General features: G+C 43.2%; 1 protein-coding gene across 2 annotated transcripts in view; it reads right to left on the bottom strand.

Moving 5' to 3' along the window:
* MPPED2 (metallophosphoesterase domain containing 2) overlaps positions 1-27,062 on the bottom strand; it is a 288,810-nt gene that overhangs the window by 165,667 nt on the left and 96,081 nt on the right. For both annotated transcript variants that reach the window (XM_089673486.1, XM_089673485.1), the window contains exon 3: positions 12,242-12,423. In XM_089673486.1, the coding sequence (XP_089529612.1) occupies positions 12,242-12,423 (182 nt within the window). The remainder of the gene's footprint in view (positions 1-12,241; positions 12,424-27,062) is intronic.

Here is a 27,062-nt window from a genome sequence, read left to right as displayed (position 1 = left end):
AAGCATGTATCTAAAAATAATTTGCATAATGACGATGGACACAACGGCAAGCAAGGTGTTCCAACTGTCAGTGCGGTCAAATGGCTGACGCGTTTCGGGGACGAATCCCTTTCCTCAGAGCTACTGACCAGCCTGTATGAAGGTCAGCGGTAAATAACCAGGGCTAAATGCCTTGGGAGCAGAGCTCCACCTCCTCTACTTGTTATAAAGCGAGGAGTTGGAGGGGGTTATTTAAAGTGCAATATTTGGTAATTTCTATAAACGCATATACATACATATACACACATGCACATGCCCCTCCAACTCCTCACCTCATAACAAGTAGAGGAGGTGGAGCTCTGCTCCCAAGGCATTTAGTCCTGGTTATTTACCGCTTGACCTTCATACAGACGTGGAAAAACACACGTCAACATTGCATGGGGTGTTTGTCATGCATTTTTTTTTTTTGTGAACGGTTTTTGAGCAGGGGCGGACTGACCATTTGGAAACTCGGACACTGCCCAGGGGCCCGGGGTCAGTAGGGGGCCCCATGAGATGCCCCTGGTACCTTTTTCATAGGCTTTTTTGAGTTTGGGCAAGGACACAGGGGCCCCATGATCCCCTATTGCCCGGGGGCCCCATGAGTTGTCAGTCCGCCCCTGTTTTTGAGATAAATAACACGTGAGTTAATTTTTCTCTAAAACTCATGTGGTATTTATCTCTTAAAGTGGTCTCCCACCGGTGCTCCTGGCTCCTCCCCCCCATCCAGTGCCCCCTGCTTACTGCACAGAATTAAGTGTAACGGTAAACCTATGGTTCCATACACACGGGGCATTTTAATAATGCTGGTAATGTTAGCTGTGCAAAATGAGTTTTTCAGCGGTTTTTAGCATTTTTTAATTCGCGTTTAGCTAAGTTTTGCCACGTATTTTCGCGTTTGTGTTATTTAGCTCAAAAACGCAGGTTTGCCGCAATTTACTGTGTTTTTCAGCATTAGAGCATTTTTACAGCTAAAAAACTCCTCTAGAAAACCACTAGTCCTGGGGTTTTTTTTCAGCCAAAAAACGCCCCTGCCAAAAAATGCTGATTGCAGTCTATGTGTGTATGGACACATAGGATAACATGCTGGGGGAGTTTAATGGCTGTAGAAAAAACTTCAAAAGCCCAAAACAGCCGCTGTAAAAACATCCAGTGTGGATGAGGGCTAAATCTGAAAATGTGATGCAGGCAGGCTTTTTATTGCAGAAGAGACATACTGTTATGTCTGCAAAAAATATTCTTACCTGCCTGTCCATAATCTTCTGTACAATGTACATTGAGCTGCGCTTCAGTTGTTCTTGAAAAAAATTACAGATACTGACTAATAAAAAGACACTTACCTGTCCAGGGATCCTCACCCAGGGTGGGTTGTTCCACCATCTCTAGGTCTCCGGCACCACCATGTTGACTGTCGCAAGCTGTCTGGCGGCTTCACAGTTGGCTCCCTGTTGCACCTTGTTAACGGCCTTTCAGCCTTCTGACTGTCCCAGGAGGTTGCGGGCCGAGAACTTGCACTGGAATTGACTAGGTGATTCCAGCACAAGTGGGAGCTGGTACCTGACATAACTAGGTACCTGCTCCCTTACCTCCCAAAAAAAGGTTACATACCAGGCCACATGCCCTCAACATGGAGGTGCCAGCTCCTTAACAACCAGCATCCCTAAGGAAGTTGCAAGTCGGGGGGGGGGTGGATAACTTTCGTGGGAGCTGGTACATGACAAAACTAGGTACCTTCTCTCCTACCTCCCAAAAGTGGAAGGGGGTGGGAGGAGGATGATCAGCAGAATTCCCCTTTGGGGATGAAGTTCCGCTTTAAGAACATACCCAGAGTTCAGATTTGAAGTAGAATTCCAGCTAAAGCCTAACTAGTCCTAAAAATGTTCCCTTCCCTCCTCTAATACCTATATCAACTTAAAGATCTGTATACGTACGTATTTGCAGCCCACTCTGGTCTGGTCATGTGATCCAGCCCCCTGTGTCAGTCAGCAGCAGCTGCAGGGGAGAGGAGGGAGTACTGACACTGGCTGCACGATGGCAGTCTATGGGTGATGTCATCGCTCCCAAATTTCACAGTTGTTGTTGGGCACTCTGCAGCTGCCACTGGCTGATACAGGGGATCATGTGACTGGACCAAAGTGGGCTTAAAATTGTGTATGCACTTCTCTTATACTGGTTAGTTAGTATACAGTTGCAAGAAAAAGTATGTGAATCCCTTGGGATTATGTGGAGTTTTGCATGAATTGGGAATAAAATGTGCTCTGAACGTCATCTAAGTCACAACAATAGAAGAACACAGTCTGCTGAACATAATACTACACAAACATTAGATGTTGCCATGGTTTAATTGCACATAACATGTAAACATTCACAGTGCAGGGAGGAAAAAGTATGTGAGGCCCTAGCTTAATGACTTCTCCCAGAGCTAATTGGAGCCAGGAGTGAGCCAAACTTGACTCCAATCAGTGTGATGATATTGGATGTGTTGCTAACAGCTGTCCTGCCCTTAAAAAACACACACCTGTTTTGGGTTTACTGGTTTCAAGAAGCACTGTCTGATGTGAACCATGCCTCGCAGAAAAGAGCTCTCAGAAGACCTACGATCAAGAATTGTTGACTTGCATGAAGCTGGAAAGGGTTACAAAAGTATCTCCAAAAGCCTTGATGTTCATGTGTCCACGGTAAGACAGACTGTCTACAAATGGAGAAAGCTTAGCACTGTTGCTACTCTCCCTAGGCGCGGTCGTTCTGTAAAAATGACTGCAAGAGCACAGCGCAGAATGCTGCATGAGGTAAAGAAGAATCCCAGGGTGTCGGCTAAAGACCTACAGAAATCTCTGGCACATGCTAACATTTTTGTTGACACATCTACAATAAGGAAAACATTAAACAAGAATGGAGTACATGGGAGGACACCACGGAGGAAGCCATTGCTGTCCAAAAAGAATATTGCAGCACGTTTGAAGTTTGCAAAAGAGCACCTGGATGTTCCACAGCACTACTGGCAAAATATACTGTGGACAGATGAAACCAAGATTGAGTTGTTTGGGAAGAACACACAACACTATGTGTGGAGAAAAACAGGCACAGCACACCAACATCAAAACCTCATCCCCACTGTAAAACATGGTGGAGGGAGCATCATGGTTTGGGGCTACTTTGCTGCCTCAGGGCCTGGATGGATTGTTGTCATTGATGGGAAAATGAATTCCAGAGTTTATCAAGACATTTTGCAGGAAAACATACGACCATCTGTCCGCCAACTGAAGCTCCGCAGAGGATGGGTGATGCAACAGGACAATGACCCAAAGCATACAAGTAATTCAACAAGACAATGGCTGCAACAGCACAGAATACGCCTTCTGGAGTGGCCCAGTCAGAGTCCTGACCTCAACCCGATTGAAATGCTGTGGCATGACCTTAAGAGAGCGATTCACACCAGACATCCCAAGAATATTGCTACACTGAAACAGTTTTGTGAAGAGGAGTGGTACAAAATTACTCCAGATCGTTGTGCAGGTCTGATCTGCAACTACAGGAAACGTTTGGTTGAGGTTATTGCTGCCAAAGGAGGGTCAACCAGTTATTAAGTCCAAAGGTTCACATACTTTTTCCTCCCTGCACTGTGAATGTTTACATGTTATGTGCAATTAAACCATGGCAACATCTAATGTTTGTGTAGTATTATGTTCAGCAGACTGTGTTCTTCTATTGTTGTGACTTAGATGACGTTCAGAGCACATTTTATGCCCAATTCATGCAAAACTCCACGTAATCCCAAGGGGTTCACATACTTTTTCTTGCAACTGTAGGTGTTAGGAGACGAATGGGAGCATTTTGAAGACTAGTTAGGCTTTAACTGGAATTCTACTTTAAGGACCTGAGTGGGTTGTCCGGCAGGGGTAAGTGGTCTCTGATGACTAGTTGATCAGCCAAAACCATTCCAAATATATGGATCTCACAGTGTATTTTAACTGTTATCCCGGAGTTCAGCTTCAGTTAACACAAAGAGGACATACTTCAGTCCATATGCAGTCATGAATAATGGGAATGTTTCCCCAACAAGGTTAAGGGTGAATTGGTGTTACAGTATGTGTCAGACGCAGCTTTGATCTGCCATACGATGGTCGGTTTGTGGAGGAAGTGAGCTTTGCTACAGTCTAATCATATAAGTGAACACAGACCGTGGCTGGGGAAGAAGTGAACTGTAAGACGATCCAGACTTGGTAAAGACGTGTTCCCTTTCTTGCAGGTCACAACAGATCAAATGAAAACAATTATTTAAACTAACTGTGTTTAAAGCGGTTAACAATCGCCAAGGTCAAGTGACTGCGGGAGTTACAAGGCCCAAGGGGCATGTTCATATGAAAACAATGCAAATAAATTATCTCACAGACCTTCTCACTCACTAAGTGACCACAAAGGTCATTCTGTGTGCAGTCTGAAAACTTTTATGCAAAACCAGTATAGATTATTTATCAGATACAGAGAAGCTTCTGGATTCAGCAGGATGCCAACAGCCTACCGTCTGTGGGCTGGCAGGAGCGATACATGTATCAAAGACAAGATGTACAACTTGATTTTAACGCTCTGAACAATGACTAATTTTGAAAAAGAAACCTCGAACAAAACAGGGTATGTGTACATGGGGCGCTTAGCCCATGAGCATCAAGCTCTGGCATTTTTGGGCGCCAAAGAGACTCAGGTGCAACATCCAGCGCCACTGCCAGCTCACTCTAGAATAGTAGGGTGTAGGTCCTGAGACTTGCCCTGAAAGTCTTGGGGGGAGGTCAAGTGGCCTTTTGGTCAGGTTCTCTACGTCCCATGAGGTCTCCCTTCAGTGGAGTCCCACCTAGAACTTGGGTTGGTCTTGTTACGGTTGGCCTCCTAAAGAAAGGGGTCTGTCTGGTTTCAGCCTTGTGGATCATGAGTACACAAGTCCCTGTCAGGAGCCTTGCGCCCCCCGGTAGATCAGGGCTAGGGTTATATCTCTTCGAAGAAGAACCATGTGTACACCCTGTGCAATTTTTGGGTGCTTCACTTTAGTGTGCTAACTTTTTTATGCACTGGAAGTTAAAATTTGTTAGTGTGTTCGACTACACCATGGAGCTTAAAGGAAAAAAACTGCCAATAGTCTGTTAAAATCTATGCCTGGACAAAGGAGATCTGGGTTCTGGGCATACTTTCCTGAACACATCTGGCCCTAAACGCAAGTACCACTTGGTACAATATCCAGCCATTCGACAGACGTTTGGCAGCAAAGCTGCACCCCCTTGGCATCCGAAAACACCACGATTTGAAGCACATGGGCTAAACGCCCAGTGTGCAGGAGGCCTTAGAATGACAAACCCCAATGTGTGCTGACTAACACGGGCATCCAAAAGCCTTGAGACTGAGCACCGCCATCTAGGATCTGATGTCAGCAGTAGAGATGAGCTCAGGGATGTTTGAATGCTCTTCTGAACCCACCAGGAAGCTAGTAATGAACCAATCATCAGTGGCATTCTACTCCCCACAGCTGTATGTATTCAAGGGGAGTGTATATTTGTAGCTGCGGGGAGGGGAATTCCTCAGCTGCAGGTGATTGGCCCATTGTAAGTGACAGTGCTTCTAGAACGGCTGGGCCACATGGGTTCGGAAGAGCATCCAACATTCCTGAGCTCATCTCCACTGCTGATATCACATACAAGATGGTGGTGCCTTTGCAAATAAAAAAAAACGCATTTAGATAGTTTGGTTTACTAAAACGGACGAGCGAAACATCTGGTGCAGCTCTGCATAGCAACCAATCAGCTTCCAGGTATTATTTTCAAAGCTAAAATGAACAACTTGAAGTTAGAAGCTGATTGGCTACCATGCACAGCTGCACAAGATTTTGCATTCTCCAGATTTAGCAAATCATCCGCATTGCTTTGCCACATTATTTGCATTTTTGATTGCTGCCTCAATATTACCATTATTGATTGCTTGGTGTAGGCTTCACATTTGCTTTAAAAGCATGAGCAGTAAGTGAGATTGCCCCATTCATACCCTTTGATTGGTCACTCCAGAGAACACATCTCCACTGCTCTAGTGTCCCTAGAGCACTGGAGACATGTTCTCTAGAGTGACCAATCATGCTTCTCTGTCTGGCAATCTGATGGACATGTCTGGGTTTGGAGGTTGCCAGGAGAGCGGTACTTGCCTGACTGCATTGTGCCAAGTGTAAAGGTTTGGTGGAGGGGGGATTATGGTGTGGGGTTGTTTTTCAGGGGCTGGGCTTGGCCCCTTAGTTCCAGTGAAGGGAACTCTTAAGGTGTCAGCATACCAAGATATTTTGGACAATTTCATGCTCCCAACTTTGTGGGAACAGTTTGGAGATGGCCCCTTCCAATTCCACATGACTGCGCACCAGTGCACAAAGCAAGGTCCATAAAGACATGAATGAGTGAGTTTGGGGTGGAGGCACTTGACTTGCCTGCACCTCAACCAGATAAAACACCTTTGGGAAGAATTAGAGCGGAGACTGTGATCCAGGCCTTCTCGTCCGACATCAGTGCCTGACCTCACAAATGTGCTTCTGGAAGAATGGTCAAACATTCCCATAGACACCCTCCTAAACCTTGTGGACGGCCTTCCTGGAAAAGTTGAAGCAGTTATAGCCACAAAGCGTGGGCCAACTCAATATTGAACCCGACAGACTAAGACTGGGATGCCATTAAAGTTCATGTGCGAGTAAAGGCAGGCGTCCCAATACTTTTGGCAATATAGCATATATATATATATACACACACACATATATATATATATATATATATATATATATATACATACATATACACATATTTATAGAGAGAGAGAGAAATAGAGATAGACAAATGTCAGCTACTCTAAACTCAGAATACATACAGCCTATTCATTCTGAGTTTGTCTCATTCACATCATTTCAAAAAAAGGCTTTCGCCTAGATAATCTCTGTCTGCTCTTGGCCACTATGTTGACAACCCCGCCACTAAATAAAATGAGTTAAAATAACCATAGGCTTGGGTTGAGGGAGAGGTATGGTGGACACAACACAGGTGCTCCAAGAAGCAGATGGGAAGTGAGAGGACAATGAACACTACAGATAAAATGATGTCCCCCTTGACACTTTGCTCCTTTTATTTTACCCACCTTTTTAGCACCGCCATGTCTACTGCAAAGTGACAGACCCTGCTTAAAAGTCAATAACGAATAAAATCAGCCAAACATTACACAAGACATCCACTGGCTCTAACCACAATAAGATCGAGTTTGCCTTGACCTGGAGTGACAGCATCACAAATGAGTTGGAAGCAGTGGAGACGGCAGAATTTAGTTGCACACTCCCACCAAACATGAACATTTTATATTAAAAATGACTCAGCAGGCGCCAACTACCCACAGAGTGCATCTAACATTCATCCTGGCAATCATGTGGCTGCCCTGCTTAGCAATCCATATAGTAGGCGGTATATTAATCTACTGAATGGCCCTGTATCTGTAAAAATACAGGTCTGTGTGTTTCCCCATTCTCACACTGTCCAATCTACTGCAGTATCAACAGTTTTTTGATTGTCAACAATGTATACAATATATAGGGTGTGGGCATTGTATTGACAAATATTCTCTCTCCCTTAATTAAATCTACTGCAGTGTCACCTATTCACATTGGACAGAACAGAACAAAGTCCTCCCCTAAAGAACATGTCAGGAGATGGGTCAACCTGGTTGCATTGCAAAATAAATAAATAAATAAATAATAAGACAATGGGCCCTTTCATGCTTTATTTTGTGTATTAAGGGCCAAGTAAATATGAATATTAATAATAATAATTGCACACATATAATATTAATAAATGCACATATTTTTGCAGAAAAAAGAACTGTTTATACTTTTTTGAAATAAGCCTGCAAAGCATTGGAACCATGATCAGTGAATCGTGGGTACATACCGAGGTACAGGATTTTAGTTGGGGAGCTGGATGGACGTCAATGGCGTAAAGCAGCCCATACATGATTTCATTTTCTTTCCTTTCACTTCGGGTGGAAGGAAAGAAAATCACTCGATTCCCCCGTCAACACAGTCACTGTTGGGGGAAAATCTCCCACAGCGATATTGAGTACGGCTGACAGGGAAGTGGTGGGGAGGGGGGGGGGGTTCAAGGAACCTTTCCAGCCAGCAGAACACGATTACTGCCTGTGGCTATAGCTGCTAGTATTAATCACATGTAAAAAAATTCGACAGGTTCGATGTACCAATGACGATCGATGGATTGACTTGGATACAATCAGCCTGCCCATAGATGGATTGAGTCTTGGCCGGTTCCGAATTTCGATCCACATATGGCCGGCTCAAGAGCGAGGTAATCACTGTACTTTTATTCCATTATGAACTACAAATCCATCTGCCATGGTGGCAGACAAGACCTGCAGTTCATTCATTCGTAGATCTCTGTGAATGAATGATTCGGTTGTGTGGGTGGAGCCTTGCACAGCTGCAATGACCTCAAAAATTGACAGCTGCTGAAGAGAAGAACCCCGTACGCTGGTGGGGGAGGGGATTTTATTTTTTTTTTGGGGGGGGGGGGCACTTGGCACAATGATAGACCCTAAACTGGGGTGTCATATGTGGCATGGTCTTAGGCCTCATGAACACTGCTGCTCCTGAACTGACATTTTTGGGGCATTTGGTGTTTTTTCTCTAAGCCCCTGAATGCACCTCAATAAAAGCCTATGTGTCCATGCAGACACAGACTTTTAGAAGAGTATAGGAGAAGCAATGTTTAGAGGCAGTCAAAGCTCCTCTCCTGAACGCAGGAGAATTACATTCAGGAGAGAAGCTTTTGGGCACAAAAGAAGCCAAACGCGTCTAAACGCATCTAAATGCGCCTAAGCATGGGGCGTGTTTAGCACTTTAGAGTTTATTCATTTCAGTGACCAGAATAAATAAAAATTCTGACCAATGAAATAAACGCTCAAGTATCCAAATGCAGCTAAACGCGTTTGAAAAAATGTAACTTCGGTGTGTTTTTAATGATTTTCTCCTTTTAGGAGAAACCGCAATTACAATAGCCCAGTGTGCATGAGGCCTTAAAGGTAGACTTAGACTGTGTTCCTATGCCATTTGAATGGGCTGCAATTGCACTGGATCACACAAAAAGTCATGCATGCACTACTTTTTCAAGTTACTTGGCAATGTGGTAATTTGAGTTTGCAATCTGCGTTTGGGGTGTCATTAGAAAAATATTGACACCTGCAGCAGATAAGGGCAGCACAGTGGCTAAGTAGTTAGCACTTCCGCCTGGCAGTACTAGGGCCATTGGTTCAAATCCCAACCATGGCGCCACCTGCCTAGAGTTTGCATGTTCTCCCTGTGCCTGTGTGGGTTTCCTCTGGGTACTCCAGTTTCCTCCCACACTCCAAAAATATGCTGGTAGGTAAATTGGCCCTAGTATGTGTATGTATGAATGTGAGTCAGGGACCTTAGATTGTATGCCCCTTGAGGGTTAGGGACTGATGTGAATGTACAATATATATGTAAAGTGCTGTGTAAATTGATGGCACTATATAAGTACCTGAAATAAATAAATAAATAACACACCCAGGGCATTTTGAACACAGAGCAGGCAATAGGCACGGAACGCAGGTTTTGGTGCAAACAAGCCCCATGGCACTGCGTATTAAGGCAAATCATTTATTTTGAACAAATGCCCCGTATCTGCCAATTTGGCGTACACAACATACAGAATACTGACATTTGGGTGCAGAGGTGTGCTGCAACCAAGGCGTGTTCTGACCTGCTGTTTGTGTGTGTTGGGGGGGCCATTCAAAATAAACCTGCACAACAACATGTGGTTCAAAAGTTGAGTGTTACCACAACGCAATAATGAGTATTCTGCCTATAGCTGGAACTACACTGCTGCGTTTTTACCAGATTAATGTTCCATTGAAATCAACACAGACACTTTGAAATGCCCATCAACATGCATTTTAGCACATATCACAATACATAATCACTCACATCAATGAACACGTAGGCACAGGGGGCAGGAGGGAGCCGGCAAGCTCTGGCCCTACCCACAAAATGTTTGCCAGTCAACCAGAACAAAGGTGAACAAGAGCTGCTGCCCTCGAAAATGTTATTATTTTATTTTATTGTGACAAAAGGCTCAACTTATGAAACTTTACACCAGGAATCACTAAATGAAGGACCATGGTCAGAACCTGGACCAAGTGACAGTTCTATCTGGACCACCAGCCAGTCCCCCTCGTCTACAGTGATTGGTTGTTAGGACTGCTGGCATCCTAACAACCAATGATGTCACATCATGTGGAACTTCCTCCATTTAGGTTTGCAGAGACTGATGGAACACCTGATGAAGGGGGTGCCCTGATGGCAATAACAATAAGAGATTCAAGTGCTGAAATCCCAGATTGTTGGAAGCCAATTGATTCTCAGCTGCACTAGAAAAGTCATAAATAGAATCCAGAAGAACATAATTCTCCTCAGCACTGTTCTTTTGGTGCTCTGATGGCAACATCTGATGTAAGGGGGAACTCTGATGGAGACACCTGATGTAAGAAGGCACCCTGATGGGAGCACATTATGTAAGGGTTGCTATGATGGGGGCAGCTGATGTAAGTGATCATACTGATGGGCACTATGATGGGGACACCTGATGTAGGGGTTGCTCTGTTGGGGACACCTGAAGTAAGGGAGTGCTCTGAAGGGGACACCTGATGTAAGAGGGCACCCTGATCGGGGCACATGATGTAAAGGAGCACCCATTATGGGGACACCTGATTTACAGGGGCACTCAGATGGCGATACCTGAAGTAGGGGGTGCCCTGCAGGGGACACCTAGTGTAAGGGGAAATCTGATGGGGGCACATGATGTAAAGGGACAACTATTATGGGGACACTTGATGTAAAGGGGTGCTTGCTCTAATGGGGAAACCTAATGAATTAGGACCTTCTAATGGGGAAACCTGATGTAAGCAAGTTCTCTGATGGGGACATCTGATGTAAAGGAGCACTCTGATGAGGACACCTGATGTAAGGGGGCACTCTGATGAGGACACCTGATGTAAGGGGGCACTCTGATGAGCACACCTGATGTAAGGGGGCAGGCTGATGAAGATACCTGATGTAAGGGGGCACGCTGATGAAGACACCTGATGTAAGGGGGCACTCTGATGAGGACACCTGATGTAGGGGCATGCTAATTTTGGACACCTGATGTAAGGGGGCACTCTGAAGGGAACAGCTGATGTAAGGGGGCACTCTGATGGGGACACCGGATGTAAGGGGGTGCTCTGATGAGGACACCTGATGTAAGGGGGCATGCTGATGAAGACACCTGATGTAAGGGGGCACGCTGATGAGGACACCTGATGTAGGGGCATGCTAATTTTGGACACCTGATGTAAGGGGGCACTCTGAAGGGAACAGCTGATGTAAGGGGGCACTCTGATGGGGACACCGGATGTAAGGGGGCACAAATACTGTACACCTGGTGTAAGAGGGCACATTGGAAATTGAAAAATATTATTAAAATGCTATGAAAATTGTACTTTATTTTTGATAGGCATAAAATTATTACTTATATACAAGGAGTCAACGCAAACATCAGATTTTGAACTCTGCTGGAAGAAAATTGTACAGAACGGGCTCCTTAGATTTAATGTAATACCCCCACTTTAAATAAATCTAAGGCACTCTGTTGTCAGCTTTGTGACTTTTGTTCTCAGATCTCACTGGGCTCAACAGAAAATAAGTCACTTTTTAAAAATTAAGTATCCTTATTCCTGGTGTACTAACTGTATGACGTGAGCCTCATGTCAGTTTAAATCCACATTTAGAGCTGTAAAACAGCCAATGGGAGACTAACCCCTCCATTGACAACCCACAACCAAAATATCAATTATATGTGAGCTTATCCTTTTGATGCAGACTTCACTTACTATGCGCAAATGCATTTCAAGAATTAAATTAACTGTACAAGTATGTTAACCAGCAGACACGGTTATTTGTGTTTGTACAGCGTAAACACAAAGAATGTAAAATTGTTGCTTCACGCTCTTAATTCACCTTTAATTGCAGATTCATCAGCATCTGAAGCAGAACACAGAGAAGAATCAAGTGCTTACATTCAATTAGAGGACAATGAGAGAGATGGCCAAAAAAGAGGTTAATCAGGGTCACCGGCAAGCAACAGATCCTTACCTAACCAGTCATTAAACTTCTTAACCTCTGAAGGCAGGCCCAGCTCAGTGAAATCACCCGTGTGCAGCAGAATGTCCCCGTATGGCATCTGGATGCCATCTGTCCTGGAGTGTGTGTCAGATATGCAGACGAAACGCGTGTGGCCGGCTGGTTTGGGAGTGTCATAAGGGATGGGGTCTACCCTGCAGCAGAGATAATTAAACAAGTGTTACAAGTTGGAAACACAACAGATGCATAAGCCTGGAAAGGAAAAAGTCAGAAGTACAATGAAAAGCAAAACAGCATTTACATTTCAGTTCTGGAAAAACTGTATAGAAAAGCGATATGGCATGGGTGAAAAATTCCCAATTCTAGCCAAAAACCAAAAAATAAAATAAATATATATATATATATATATATAGTATATGTAGTTACTCATATACACTAAAAATATATATACTGTATATTTCTAGAAAATAAAAATATTTCATAGTCATGGACAATTTGATTCTCATTTAGAAAATAATTGTTAGCATGTTTCGTTTTTTAGCTTTTATCATACACATAAAACAGACAAAGTTTTGGGGGGTCTGGCCCTTTATCATATAATACAGGATCAGTGTTTGAATGGGTGGTAAGGGACAACAAACAAGAGGATTTCATAGAACATATAATAAATTATAAAAGCTTGTAGACTTCACCTCCATAAAATCTGTTAACCAACTTGTTAACTAATGAAACCACGAAGTTCACTTCATTGTTCTCTCTTGCCTTGACTATTGCAACTCCTTCTCATAGGCCTACCTTTCCATAGCCTACCCCCTCTTCAGTCTGACATGAATGCTGCTACCAGACTCATCTACATTACCAACCACTCCGTGTCTGCCACCCCTCTCTGCCAATCCCTCCACTGGCTTCTGTTTACCCTGCAAATTAAATTCAAAATACTAACTACAACCTACAAAGCCATCCACAACTCTGCCCCAAGCTACATCACCAATTTTGTCTCCAAATATCACCCAAACCCTCCTCTCTGCTCCTCTAAAGATCTCCTGCTCTCAAGCTCCCTTGTCTCTTCCTCCCATGCTCTTCTCCAGGACTTCTCCAAAGTCTCTACCATCCTCTGGAACTCTCTAACTCACTGTTCCTGGCTATTTCCTATTATTGCTGCCTTTAGGCGATCCCTGAAAACTCATCTCTTCAGGAAAGCCTATCAAGCTTCCACCTGAACTTTTATCATTTTCATCAGCTCATCCCCCACAGTTATAACCTTTTGTACTACTTGCCCTGCTCTATTAGATTGTAAGCTCCTATGAGCAGGGCCCTCTTAACCCTCTTGTATTTTTTTGTATTGTAACTGTACTGTCTCCCTTTATATTGTAAAGTGCTACACAAACTGGTGGCACTATATACATCCTATATAATAATAATAAAAGACAGCCAATACTAATGTATGAAAGACAAATATTTCCAAAAACATTTTTGCTTTATATGAGAAAGGAACCAGAGATGTAGACAGGGGTAGGGCTGCAGATGTTGTATATTTGGACTTTGTAAATTGCATGATTGCTTACAAACTGGTAATGTGTAACTACAGAGAGTTGTAGTCAATGATTCATGCAATGAACAATCTAGGTTAAAAATGGCGTCCCTCAAGGTTCAATTTCGGGGACCATTACCCTTTACCCTTTATTTATAAATGATATAAAGTAAGGGCATAAAAGTACAGAATCCTGGTCTGCAGATCACACTAAGCCATGCAGAACAGGGGTCATTCTCATTGTGTCAATTTACAAGCATTAGACAACCGGTATGTCAATGAAAACGGTGCGCCATAGCCATAAACCTATTTTAATTTTTTTTGCACTCATAATTGTACTACTAATTGGTGGATTACATTGACCTATTCTTATATTAACAGGTGCACACAAAAAGTTTGGCCTTATTTTACGGTTAGGCACACAAGGCGTTTTCCCAGCTTTTCTGAACACCTTTCTCCTGGCAGGAGAAAAGACGTGTTTTTGCAAACACAATTAGGTATGTTATGGTGCGTCAAGCGCTTGTGCGTTTATTCATTGCATTGAGCAGAATATTAATTTATTTTGGCCATTGAAATTAATGAACGCTCAAGTGCTAAAACACACCTAGCATCAACGCGCATTGGGTGTTTTTTGTGGAAAAACACTCCACTCCTGAATGTGCTGGCTTAGATTTTTTTCTAAATGCCTGTAAACATCCATGTGTGCAAGGACACAGACTGACACAGTGGCTAAATGGTTAGCACTTCCGCCTGGCAGTACTAGGATCGTTGGTTCAAATCCCAGCCATGGCACCACCTGCCTGGAGTTTGCGTGTTCTCCCTGTGCCTGCGTGGGTTTCCTCCGGGTACTCCAGTTTCCTCCTACACCCCAAAGACATGCTGGTAGGTGAATAGGATCCTGTTTAAATTGGCCCTAGTATGTGTATGTATGAATGTAAGTTAGGGACTGTAGATTGTACACCCCTTGAGGGTTAGGGACTGATGTGAATGTACAATATATATGTAAAGCGCTGTGTAAATTGATGGCGCTATATAAATACCTGAAATAAATAAACAGATAACATGCAGGGGCATTTAGAGGCACAAAAAAAAAAAATAAAGCCAAAAGCTCTTAAAATTAGTGTATCGGACTCCCAGCCTGCATGAGGTCTTAATATGTACTTAACAGTAAAGCTGGCCATACACAATTGTTCATTCGATTTTCTACCCGCTGAGGTCAAATCAAGGTTCATTTTCAAAATGCAGTGACAAGATAATTCAAAGGAGCAGGATGGAAGATTTTTCTTGAGTGAACAAATTTCAAAACAGGGCATGTGGTTCTCTTTTTGGAAAGTTCATGCATTCCAAAATCGAATGTTTAAAGCAAAGGAAATTTTGACGTATTTTCGAACAAACATTCGACAAGTCATCGAAGGTACTGAGAATGTTCATTTTAATGTCTGTATGAAAGTTCAATGGAAAATCTACTAGTGTATGGTCAGCTTGTCATGAGATTCAAAGGTGACATAATTGGTCTCCCCTAAGCAAGGCATTAGCATGATTTAATGAGAAATATGCAGTTAAATTTTTTGCACAGGCCAACAAAGGAAGCCCTGAAAACCATGCAGAAAATGGAAAAGTTAATAAAAGGCAATGGAGGATGTTGCCTATCAGGAAAAGGGGAATGTTATCACTTTGTACTAAGATATCAAGGGTCTATAAAGAAAATTCAGTGGCAAAATGTTCATTTTAATGGCTACCTCGGCCTTATGCAGTGGTTCCTCCTGCAAGTTTGTCCGGCAATAAAACCCATACAATCCGCAGGAAGGAACCACTGTATGCAACAGAGGAAACAGCTTTTCAACTAGGGTTGCCACCTGTTGGGATTTACCCAGACAATCTGGGTTTTGAATCATGTGTCCGGGTTTCAGTCTGCCTCAAACACGGACACTTTATATAGACCGGACCATGGTTAGGGGATGAGCAGTATTGGGTTGCTCATCATCAGTCATGATGGGATGTATGGTCGATGTTTCCCCTTCTTTCCCAGTCCCCCTCACTCCCAGTTTTCAGCAATCTGACTCTTCATTCTTCCAATCCATGCCCACCCAGGTGCGAATTGGAAGCAGTTGGACATGTGAGCCTTCGTGTCTCTGATTGGCTGCAGTAGGAGTGGCTGTCTGTGTGCTTATTTCTATTGGGATCATGTCCTGCAGGAACCCAGATACATATTTGGGTATGTACCATTCTTGTAAAAGGAGGAGGCACACCGCTAGGTATATAATAATAATGAGAAGATGGGGGGCACAGTGCTGGATATGTACCACTATGAAGAAGAATGGGGGAACAGGGCTAGGTATGTACCATTCTGTAGAAAATGGGGGCACACAGCTAGGTATGTACCACTGTGGAGGAGTATGTGGGGGTTTGGAGAGCTGGGTATGTACCATTTTGGGGGAGGAGGGGGCACAGAACTAGGTATGTATCACTATGGAGAAGGATGGGGAGTTTGCAGAGTTGGGTATGTACCATTCTGGAGGAGGAAGAGGCGCAAAACTGGGTGTATACCACTATGATTGGAGGGGGGCACAGATTGCTTATGTATTATTCTGGGGTACAGAAATAAATATGTCAATATATTGAAGAGGAGGGACCAATCTGGGGAATGGGGAGGTGGGTTTATACTACCATGGGGAAGGAGGGAGGGCACAAAGCTGGATATGTACCATTCTGGGAGAGAATGGAAGGATAGAAGAGAGCTAGGTATTTATCACTATTGACTAAAAAGGACACAGAGATGAGCACATACCATTTGAAAGAGAGGGGCACAGATTTAGGTATGTATGCTTTTGGGGGAAAAGGGGACACAAAGCTGGGTATGTACCACTTTTAGGGAGGAGAGGGCCACAGAGCTGGATATGTACCATTCCAGAAGGAAGGGGGGCACAGAACTGAGTATTTCCCATTCTCAGGGAGAAGTGGGGGCACAGAGCTGATGGCTACACCCACTGCTTACCACGGTGCGTTACACACGCTGCATTACTACTATTCTTGGGGCACCCAAAGGTGTTCCAGGTCTTTAAAAATCCTGTAGGGTTTAGTCTGAAGAAAAGGTGGCAACCCTACTTTCAATCCATCTGGCAGGTAAAATACTTGTGGCGGCTGGAAAGCAGCATTGTGGCAGTGTTGCAAGACAAGGGTCACCAGAAAGAAAAGTATAGAAACTCTTCTTCTACAGGTATTTTTACTGTTTTGGCAGGGTTACTTAAAAGGGTTTTGATAAATATGTGGAGTAGTTTTCCAGAAGACAACTCTACCCAAAATCAGCTATATAAACATCCTATGAAAAGTGCATAACACAAATTTGATCTACAGAGCTTTCTATGTTAGAAGCAAGCTGGGTCCCAACTGGCTGAAGTAGTACCTGTTCAGTTAACTACAATATTTCAAAAAGCTAAAGAAAATCTCTGCCAGGAATGGTCACCTCCAAATTTTTGACCCCTGAAGTGTAGAAACAATAATTTTTGCTCTAAGAATGAATCATGCTCATGAATGGCCTGATCCTTCCCCTACATCATACTAAGTATTAACATAGGGCAGGGGTCTCCAAACTTTCTGATCAAAGTGACAGTTTCCAATCCTTCAGACTTTAGGTGGGCTGGATTTTGAACAGTGAGGGTACAAAATGTCCCGGAATCAGCGGGGGTAAACACTGCTTCTGGCTTGGTGGTCAATGGGAGTAAAACCATAGCAGAGCGTCTGATCAGTAAGAGGAAGAATAGTGCCCCATCATTGGTATCAGTGGAAGGAATAGTGCTTCATTGTTGGTATCAGTGGCAGTAATTATGCCCCACTGTTGATGTCAGTGGGAGGAACAGTGCCCCAACGGCCGTCTAAAGACCAGCAAAGGGCCGGATAAAGGCCAGCTAAGGGCCGCATCCAGCACGCGGTCCATAGGTTGGAGACCACTGGCATAGGAGTGGGAGAAGGGTGTTTACGGCAAGCCTATGTGATGAGCAAGCAGGGCTACCCAGCTACCTCTACCTCCCATTCTTGCCTGGCATATCTGCCACACTAAGAGCAATGGGTCATTCACAGATATCTAATGCAGACTGTCCTTTGATTGCTTACTATACCTGTTTTATATATATGTATGAACAGGTGTGAAGCTGATTAGAGTCAGATGGGTGTTGCCTACAAAAGTCATTGCTACAAGAGCAGCTTGAAGCCTGACATATGGGAAGCACATGGTCTCGGGTCTGCATGGTTTACACAGACAGACAGTCTGCCAAGCCAGGCTGATGTCTCAGAGAGACTGAGGAATAAAGAGGAATAGACAGTTGTGCTACAAAATAGCCAGGAGGCTGAAATATGTTTGTGTTCATTATATCAAACAACCCCTGCATGGGCAGAACACTGTGGTAAGCTGGCCATAGATAGGTAGAACTTTGAATGAAAATTCTTAGTTGCTTTTTCTAATTGTTAGTGGGGTAAATTGACGTTAATTTTCAAATGCAGTAATGAGAAAATTCAAAGGTGAAGGATGGAAAATTTGTCATGAATGAATGGATCTCAAATAGTGTATGTGGTTTTTGTTCAATAAAGTCCATTCATTCCAAAATCAAATGTTAAAAGCAAACAAAATCTTTTGAATGGCATTGGAATGTTCTGAGAATTTTCATACAAATTGTCCTAAGACTTTTCCTAAGAATTTTCGTTTGAAATTCTATCATGAACAGCTTTACTTTGATATTTGGATGAATAGTAGGGAAAAGCCCCATAACACATTCTTTTGAGTTGAGCTAGTCCCTAGAAAACTCTGCACCTGTGTATATTACAGTATATACACATACACACACGCCTTCATTCCCAGCCTGGCAAGGACATACAATATGAGAAATGAGACCAAAAATTTGGCAGAATGCACTGCACCACTATAATACTTATAAGTATTAATCATTGTAACAACCTTTTCTTTTTAAAGCATTGCTAAAGGTTATTTGTTAATTATAATAATAAACATGTAATACTGGTCCCGAACCTTCTCTTCTAGGGTCCCCCATCGGCGCTATCTGCTCCTCGTCTTCTGTGTCTGCCCCCATAGCAAGAGCTTGCTACGGGAACAAATGTGCAGGCTCGCTCCCGAACTGGGCTGTGTGTGTCTATAGACATGCATAGTTCCACTCGGCCATGGCTCCACCCCCCCTCCCCCACTACCTCCTCACTGAATTTGATTGACAGCAAAAAGAGCCATTGGCTTCCACTGCTGCCTCTGAGCCAGTGAGGAGAGTGAAAGAGAGCAGCAATGTTGCTCTTGGATTGGGATAGGGCTCAGGTAAGCATCTGGGGGGGCTAGGGGAGGTCAGCTAATCTTGGAAGGCTTTTTACCTTAATGCAAAGAATGCAATAAGATAAACTTTAACCTTTACAACTACTTTAAGCAATTTACATTATTTTCCTACAGGTACGGGTCAAATTTAGGCTTTCAGGGCACGTCCAACATTGATTGGTGGCTTGGACATAAAAACTCTCTGATCCAAGCCATTACTCCTCACTGCCACTTCAAACCCAGGTGCTGTGGATTATATCGTCTCTGCTCACAGACCAAGTGCCAGAAGAAAGCCACCGCACTACAGAGGAATCACTGGTGGCATTTATTAGAAGGGAAACCCACAAGCTTGACATTGACAGCCCTTGTCTAAGACCACCCTTCTAAAGCATTTCCCTCATAGGGCTTAGTCCTAGAGACTGATTGGTGGCTCTTTTCACGAAGCACCTCCAATTCATGTTGACATAATAAAACATTAAATCTGGTTAAAAAAAAAAATAGCCATTGAAATTGTGCTTAAGATAAAAAAACGTTAGTGGGGCTACCTGTCAAAGTAAACAGATGAAGCTACGTTCTAGTTTTCCACTGTATATTAATTTGACCTGCTTTTTCAACCTTCTAAGCTTCCTGTTTGGTAACTAAAGTTGGCCATACACCCATAGACATATTTATCTCAGTCTGTAGGTGATGCCAGCTGTCAGACTATCCAAACAATGCCTGCATCTGATTGGACGAAAGTGCTGTTCAGCTGGCAATTTTCCGCCTGGCTTCTTTTTTTCATCGAAAGATGTTAGGCGGAATGGTGCTGACAAGGCCACCCACTGATTAAATGTTGGACGTTTCATTAGGAACCCAACAAAATTTACAGTGTATGCCAGGTTTGGTCTACTTATCTCACTAAAGTAAAAGGGAGGCTTGAGAGATGGGCGGTGGTGGGACCAGGTTTGACCTTTAATGGAAAAGTTGAGATTTCCATACAAATTCAGCTTTTTCTCTGGATCCACTGATCATTTTGACATGTGGTTTCACTAAACGGAGACTCTTCTTATGCATTTTTGAAATAATTTGTTCAGTTTGAATTACTAATACTTTAAAAGAAGACTCTCAGTGGACTTTCTCTTTACTGACTGCAACTGAACAGAAAGTGGTTTCTGTATTTAGTTTTTATGATCAAACCATCAGGACATTAATATATTGCTTCTCTGCATTTTGTAGGCTGCATTTTAGTTGTAGGCTTCTGGTAGAATTAGTTTTAAATTTCTCTTTCAAATCTCATTGCAGATGTTTGGTTGTAACCGTGAAATCTGATCACAGCTTCTGAGTACTGGAGCTTTTGGCTTTCCTAAACACTGAGGGCTCGTAGTCTGTGTCTGGCGCAGGAACAGACACCATCAGAATGTGGATAATAAAATGGATGTGTATTTATACATTTACACACACATACATACAATGCACTTACGCACACAGGTCTTTTTTTAGTGGGAACGCAGTTCTGGCACCTTCAGCTCTGAATGTATTTAATGTCCAGGGGTGCTGGAACGCCTTTTCATGTTGGCCGTTGGGGGATCTATTGTCACTAGAGAGAAACCATTTTTGCATGGTGATCTATTGTTGCTGGTGGTGGATGTATTCTCTAAAAGCAGCAGTACTGGGAGGTGGGTTGGGGGTGGAAGCAAGAGACAGTGCTTGGAGGTGGGTGGGTGGGGGGCGGAGACAAGAAGCGATTTAGAAGGGAGAAGTTCCTGTACCTACTCTCTGAGAAAAAAAAAACCCTGCACACACATATTATTAGATACACACAATATACATATAAAAAAAAAAATATTATATATATATTTTTTTTTTTTTGCAGTGTTGATGTGTGCAACCATTTTTTTTAACTTTCTAATAGCTGATCTGATTGTTGGATCCTATAACAGAAGTCATGAAGTTACATTCTGTATTCAGTTAGACCTCTGTTACGATACTCTAATTAGCTATGCGTGATCATGTAAGGAAAAAGAAAAAAAAAATTCAGAACACAGAAGTGACCTGTGTACTGTTGAGATCTGGTAGTGAATTTAGCAACTCTTTTTTTTTTTTTTTTTTTTTTACATTCTAGTGAACCAGGGACCTGTCTCCTGTCAAAGCATAATATTAAAATGTGTATGTTAAAACCCAAAGCTGAATGAACCCAATATATAACATAGGTCTCAAGTGACCCTCCTCTGAACTCAAATATTCTAGTGACTGTCCCTTTTTTCTCCCAAATTATGCACACAAATCTAGCTGTCGGAGCCAAAAGAGGACAAACTCCTCAAATGGGTCCCAGATGTGTCTGGACGTCTACTGAACACAATATTAAGTCACAACTTTCTCCTGGTATATTCATATCTTGTAAGTATTAATGGCTGCTCAGGCTATTATTTTATATTACTTTTTGTCATACAGTCTGCTGTAGTGCACATAATTGTCTACGAACCTACAATTGAGCCTTTATTCATCTAATAATTATACGGGGTTTTTTATCTCTATTGGTTGGAAATATACAGTTGCAAGAAAAAGTATGTGAACCCCTTGGGATTACGTGGAGTTTCGCATGAATTGGGCATAAAATGTGCTCTGAACGTCATCTAAGTCACAACAATAGAAGAACACAGTCTGCTGAACATAATACTAACAAACATTAGACGTTGCCATGGTTTAATTACACATAACATGTAAACATTCACAGTGCAGGGAGGAAAAAGTATGTGAACCTTTGGACTTAATAACTGGTTGACCCTCCTTTGGCAGCAATAACCTCAACCAAACATTTCCTGTAGTTGCAGATCAGACCTGCACAACGATCTGGAGTAATTTTGGACCACTCCTCTTCACAAAACTGTTTCAGTGTAGCAATATTCTTGGGATGTCTGGTGTGAATCGCTCTCTTAAGGTCATGCCACAGCATTTCAATCGGGTTGAGGTCAGGTCTCTGACTGGGCCACTCCAGAAGGCGTATTCTGTGCTGTTGCAGCCATTATTTTGTTGAATTACTTGTATTCTTTGGGTCATTGTCCTGTTGCATCACCCATCCTCTGCGGAGCTTCAATTGGCGGACAGATGGTCGTACATTTTCCTGCAAAATGTCTTGATAAACTCTGGAATTCATTTTCCCATCAATGACAACAATCCGTCCAGGCCCTAAAGCAGCAAAGCAGCCCCAAACCATGATGCTCCCTCCGCCATGTTTTACAGTGGGGATGAGGTTTTGATGTTGGTGTGCTGTGCCTTTTTTTCTCCACACATAGTGTTGTGTGTTCCTCCCAAAAAACTCAATCTTGGTTTCATCTGTCCACAGTATATTTTGCCAGTAGTGCTGTGGAACATCCAGGTGCTCTTTTGCAAACTTCAAACGTGCTGCAATATTCTTTTTGGACAGCAATGGCTTCCTCCGTGGTGTCCTCCCATGTACTCCATTCTTGTTTAATGTTTTCCTTATTGTAGATGTGTCAACAAAAATGTTAGCATGTGCCAGAGATTTCTGTAGGTCTTTAGCTGACACTCTGGGATTCTTCTTTACCTCATGCAGCATTCTGCGCTGTGCTCTTGCAGTCATTTTTACAGGACGACCGCGCCTAGGGAGAGTAGCAACAGTACTAAACTTTCTCCATTTGTAGACAGTCTGTCTTACCGTGGACACATGAACATCAAGGCTTTTGGAGATACTTTTGTAACCCTTTCCAGCTTCATGCAAGTCAACAATTCTTGATCGTAGGTCTTCTGAGAGCTCTTTTCTGCGAGGCATGGTTCACATCAGACAGTGCATCTTGAAACCAGTAAACCCAAAACAGGTGTGTGTTTTTTAAGGGCAGGACAGCTGTCAGCAAAACATCCAATATCATCACACTGATTGGAGTCAAGTTTGGCTCACTCCTGGCTCCAATTAGCTCTGGGAGAAGTCATTAAGCTAGGGCCTCACATACTTTTTCCTCCCTGCACTGTGAATGTTTACATGTTATGTGCAATTAAACCATGGCAACATCTAATGTTTGTGTAGTATTATGTTCAGCAGACTGTGTTCTTCTATTGTTGTGACTTAGATGACGTTCAGAGCACATTTTATGCCCAATTCATGCAAAACTCTACGTAATCCCAAGGGGTTCACATACTTTTTCTTGCAACTGTAGGGAATGTGCTGCAAGTTTATAACTTAAGTTAGATTTTTTTATAAATGCATGGCATACAGCTTTAACCGCCCTTTCTCAGCCAGGGTTCTAGAGCAACCTTTCTCAACCATTTTACCCCAGGGGAACCCTTGAAATAATTTCCAGGTTTCAGGGAATCCTGCTTACATTTTATTATGGAGAGTCAGTGGGAAGAATACCTACATTAGTGGTCTGTGGAAAGTATGCCCCCCCCCCCCCCACCTTGCTGTGGTGATCAGAATGCCACTATTAAGACAGTAAAAAAGACTGTTGGTTCCATGCCACTGTCAATGCCAAGTGTCACTGGACCAAAACTATGTAGGCACCAACATATGGAAGGTCAATCAGTGACAGCTCAAAGAACCTCTAATAACTTCTGGAGGAACCCTGGTTAAGAATAGCTGCTCTAGACGTTTCTAGGGGTAGTGGTCTATTGATCTCTTACTTGCATCGACCAATCAGTGTAAATGGGCAATTTTTCATTGTCATCCAGTTTTTGGGGTCATTTCTACATTGACCAACAACGGTGTTCTTTTTCACTGACTACCAATGTAAGGAGGTACTTCTACACTTACCACTAATGTAAGAGGATGCTTCACTTTTTAAAGTCTGTTTCTTTCCTGACCATTATTATTTGTTTCAGTTAATGATTATTATTGAAAATGATTATGTTGCATAGAATAGGCAGGTGGTGCAAAATGATCCATTCGGTCAGATACTCAAGGTTCTCCCATTTCTATTCTCTTTTTTTATTTATTACAAGTACTTATATAGCACCATCAATTTACGCTGCACTATATATATATATATATATATATATATATATATATATATATATCTATATATATATTATACATTCACATCAGCCCCTGCCCTCAAGGTCCCTAACTCACATTCATACGAACACATACTAGGGCCAATTTTAGACAAGATCCAGTTAATCTACCAGCATGTGATGAATCCTAATGAACCCTGAACTGTAGGTATAATAATTTTTAGAAGGGTTCCCTGAGAGCTGATAATTATTTTGAAAGGTTCCCCTGGGGAAAAAAAGGGGAAAAAAGCAAACCGAAAGCCCTGTACACACTAGCCAAATATCAGTCCATATATGTATACCCACCTGTCCAGCAGAAGCTGGCCCAATGGCCGGCGTCTGTTGAATGAGCCTTCTGGAAAACTAGCATCCAATCAGTGCTGGCAGCCTATAGCTGTTGAGTTGACTGGTGTGTTCTGGCGGAGAGCAGTCCCTGTCAGAACAAAATAGCTCAGTGGGGAGAAAGCTGTACTAACGTCAGATAGTTAGCACAGCGAGCTGAAAGCCCTGTACACACGAGCCGAATATCGGCCCATATATACACCCACCTGGCCAGCAAGCCAGACTAATGGCCGGAATCTTTTGAATGGACCTTCTGGAAAACTAGCATTCGATCAGTGCTGGCAGCCTATAGCTGCTAGCGTTAACTGGTGTGTTCTGGCGGGGAGAAATCCCCCTGTCAGCTAGTTAGCACAGCGAGCTCCCCCCCGAGATCTTCAGTTTTTTTTTTGTTCAGCCTCTGGATAAAAGGAGAATAAAAAATACTGAGAGTGTGTACCCAGCATAAAGCCTTTGACATAGGCAGGTGATACATCTATAAGTAGATGCGTATAAACATCTTCAAAGGTGACAGACCTGGATTCGATGGAGCCACAGATAAAAGAAACAAGTGCCATTTTAGGCAGCATTAAAAAAAAAAAAAAAGTCATGACTGTAGCCATTGTTATAAAGGTCAGCAAGGCCCTTGATAGGTGCAATCGCTAAGGACCAAGAGCTTTTCATGAGCAGAAAATGTATTCAGAGATCAGATGAGTTTTCAGCAATTCATGGACAAGTTTTTGTTTTTATCTTTTGCACTTTACTAGAAAACTACTTGGAAAAGAAATTACTTCAAAGCCCAGCCATAACTTTGGATACATTTTGTGGATAGAGCAGGGAAGGTTTTGAGCTTCTCTCAGGTTTTGGTTGCTGTCCTTGTTGGAGAGATTTCCCATCAGTTCTTGTCAGAATAGGAAGTGATGGTAAATATATCCAAATGGGAAAGCAGACAAAAATGTTTGATCAAAGTTAGGAAAGGTTTTTATTGTTGTCCATGTCTTCCTGTCTTGGTGACAATCACATCCTTCATTTCATGTACAGACAAAAGGAAGAAATGGAAAATTTCCTATATGGGATCATGGACAAACACCTGACAAAATTGAACCTCTTCCCGATTCAATCCTACGCTAAAACAAAAAAATTGGTTAGCGTTAGACTTTAAGGGCTGCTTCATACTAATCCGCTGCACTCTGGCTGCAGCACATTGTACCCGCGGTTTTCGTGTGGGTTAGCTGCACTTTCCCATAGACTTCCATTATGTTTTGTAGTTTTGGTGCATTTTCTTTAAGCACACCAAACGCCCTGCATGCACCCACGTTGCAGCCAATCACTTTTGCTACACGACATAGTAATTGATAATTTCCTGTTTTAGACTTTAACTTCCTCTGTCACCTTCCTGCATATGTTGAGCCATAATGGAGCACAATCACGAGGTTCTCTAAGCCGCCACCACCACTACCTCCCCTAAAAAACCCGGGCTTTAAAGATTTTCCAAAATACTATGGCTATTTAAGTGGTTGTCTGAGCCCTGCTGTCAGGGAGCGAGGAGCCAGACACACAAGGAGGTGCAATTAAAGGTAGGTTTATTATACAAAAACAAGACAGAGTCTATGCAAGTCCAACAGCAACAGCGGGTAACTTGGTAGAACAGTAGCCAGGAAGGATGGTCGCCAGAGCTGGGGTCAGAAGCCAGGAAGGATGATCGCCAGAGCCGGGGTCAGAAGCCAGCAAGGATGATAGCCAGAGTCGGGGTCAGAAGCCAGGAAGGATGATCGCCAGAGCCGGGGTCAGAAGCCAGGAAGGATGATCGCCAGAGCCGGGGTCAGAAGCCAGGAAGGATGATCGCCAGAGCCGGGGTCAGAAGCCAGGAAGGATGATCGCCAGAGCCGGGGTCAGAAGCCAGGAAGGATGATCGCCAGAGTCGGGGTCAGAAGCCAGGAAGGATGGTCGCCAGAGCCGGGGTCAGAAGCCAGGAAGGATGATCGCCAGAGCCGAGGTCAGAAGCCAGGAAGGATGATCGCCAGAGCCGGGGTCAGAAGCCAGGGTGGAGTCTTGCCAAAGCCGAGTCGGTATCCAGGAGAGCAATGAGAAACTAAACAGGAGCTTGCTGCTGTGCAACAGACAGGACACGAATGCAATGGGCAGCTACAAACAGCAGACTTATATGTGATAAGCCGCCACCTCCTGGGGGAGAAGCCGCAGAGGGCTGAAAGCATAAAGGATCCCACAATGCTTTGCAGCACCTAAGATGGATGCCAGCACATGGAGCAGCACAAGCCCTGAGGAAAGGTAGGACCTTGACACCTGCTTACATCAGGTCGCAACTCAACACACCCAAAGCCTGCTTTCATGTTGCACTAATGAGCACTTATCCTACCTGTCTGCTCATTCAGTTGGCTATGTTTTCCAAATGTGATGCAGCGTAGCATAGAACCTTGTCCTACCAAAACCCTTTTTACTATGATTGGCAAAAATGTAATGCTCAGACTGAAGCAGAACTTAGACTAGAAGGCGGAGGGGGAGGACAAGTAGCCAATCAGTTGTGCTGCATTGTCTCTAAGAAGGGACATGATGATAGGACAAGAGAGCAGAAATTAGCTCATTCCTGTGCTGCTTCACCTTTCACTGTCCAATCACAGGGTGCAGGAGGAACAAGACTTGAAAGTATTAGGCTAGCCAAACACAAGTAGATT

The sequence above is a fragment of the Staurois parvus genome, unplaced genomic scaffold, assembly GCF_062004578.1.
Source record: "Staurois parvus isolate SC_StPar_1 unplaced genomic scaffold, SC_StPar_1.0 ptg000138l, whole genome shotgun sequence".
Taxonomy (NCBI): Eukaryota; Metazoa; Chordata; class Amphibia; order Anura; family Ranidae; genus Staurois; species Staurois parvus.
The sequence above is the reverse complement of the archived record's forward strand: the minus strand, read 5'-3'. Positions and strand labels throughout refer to the sequence as shown.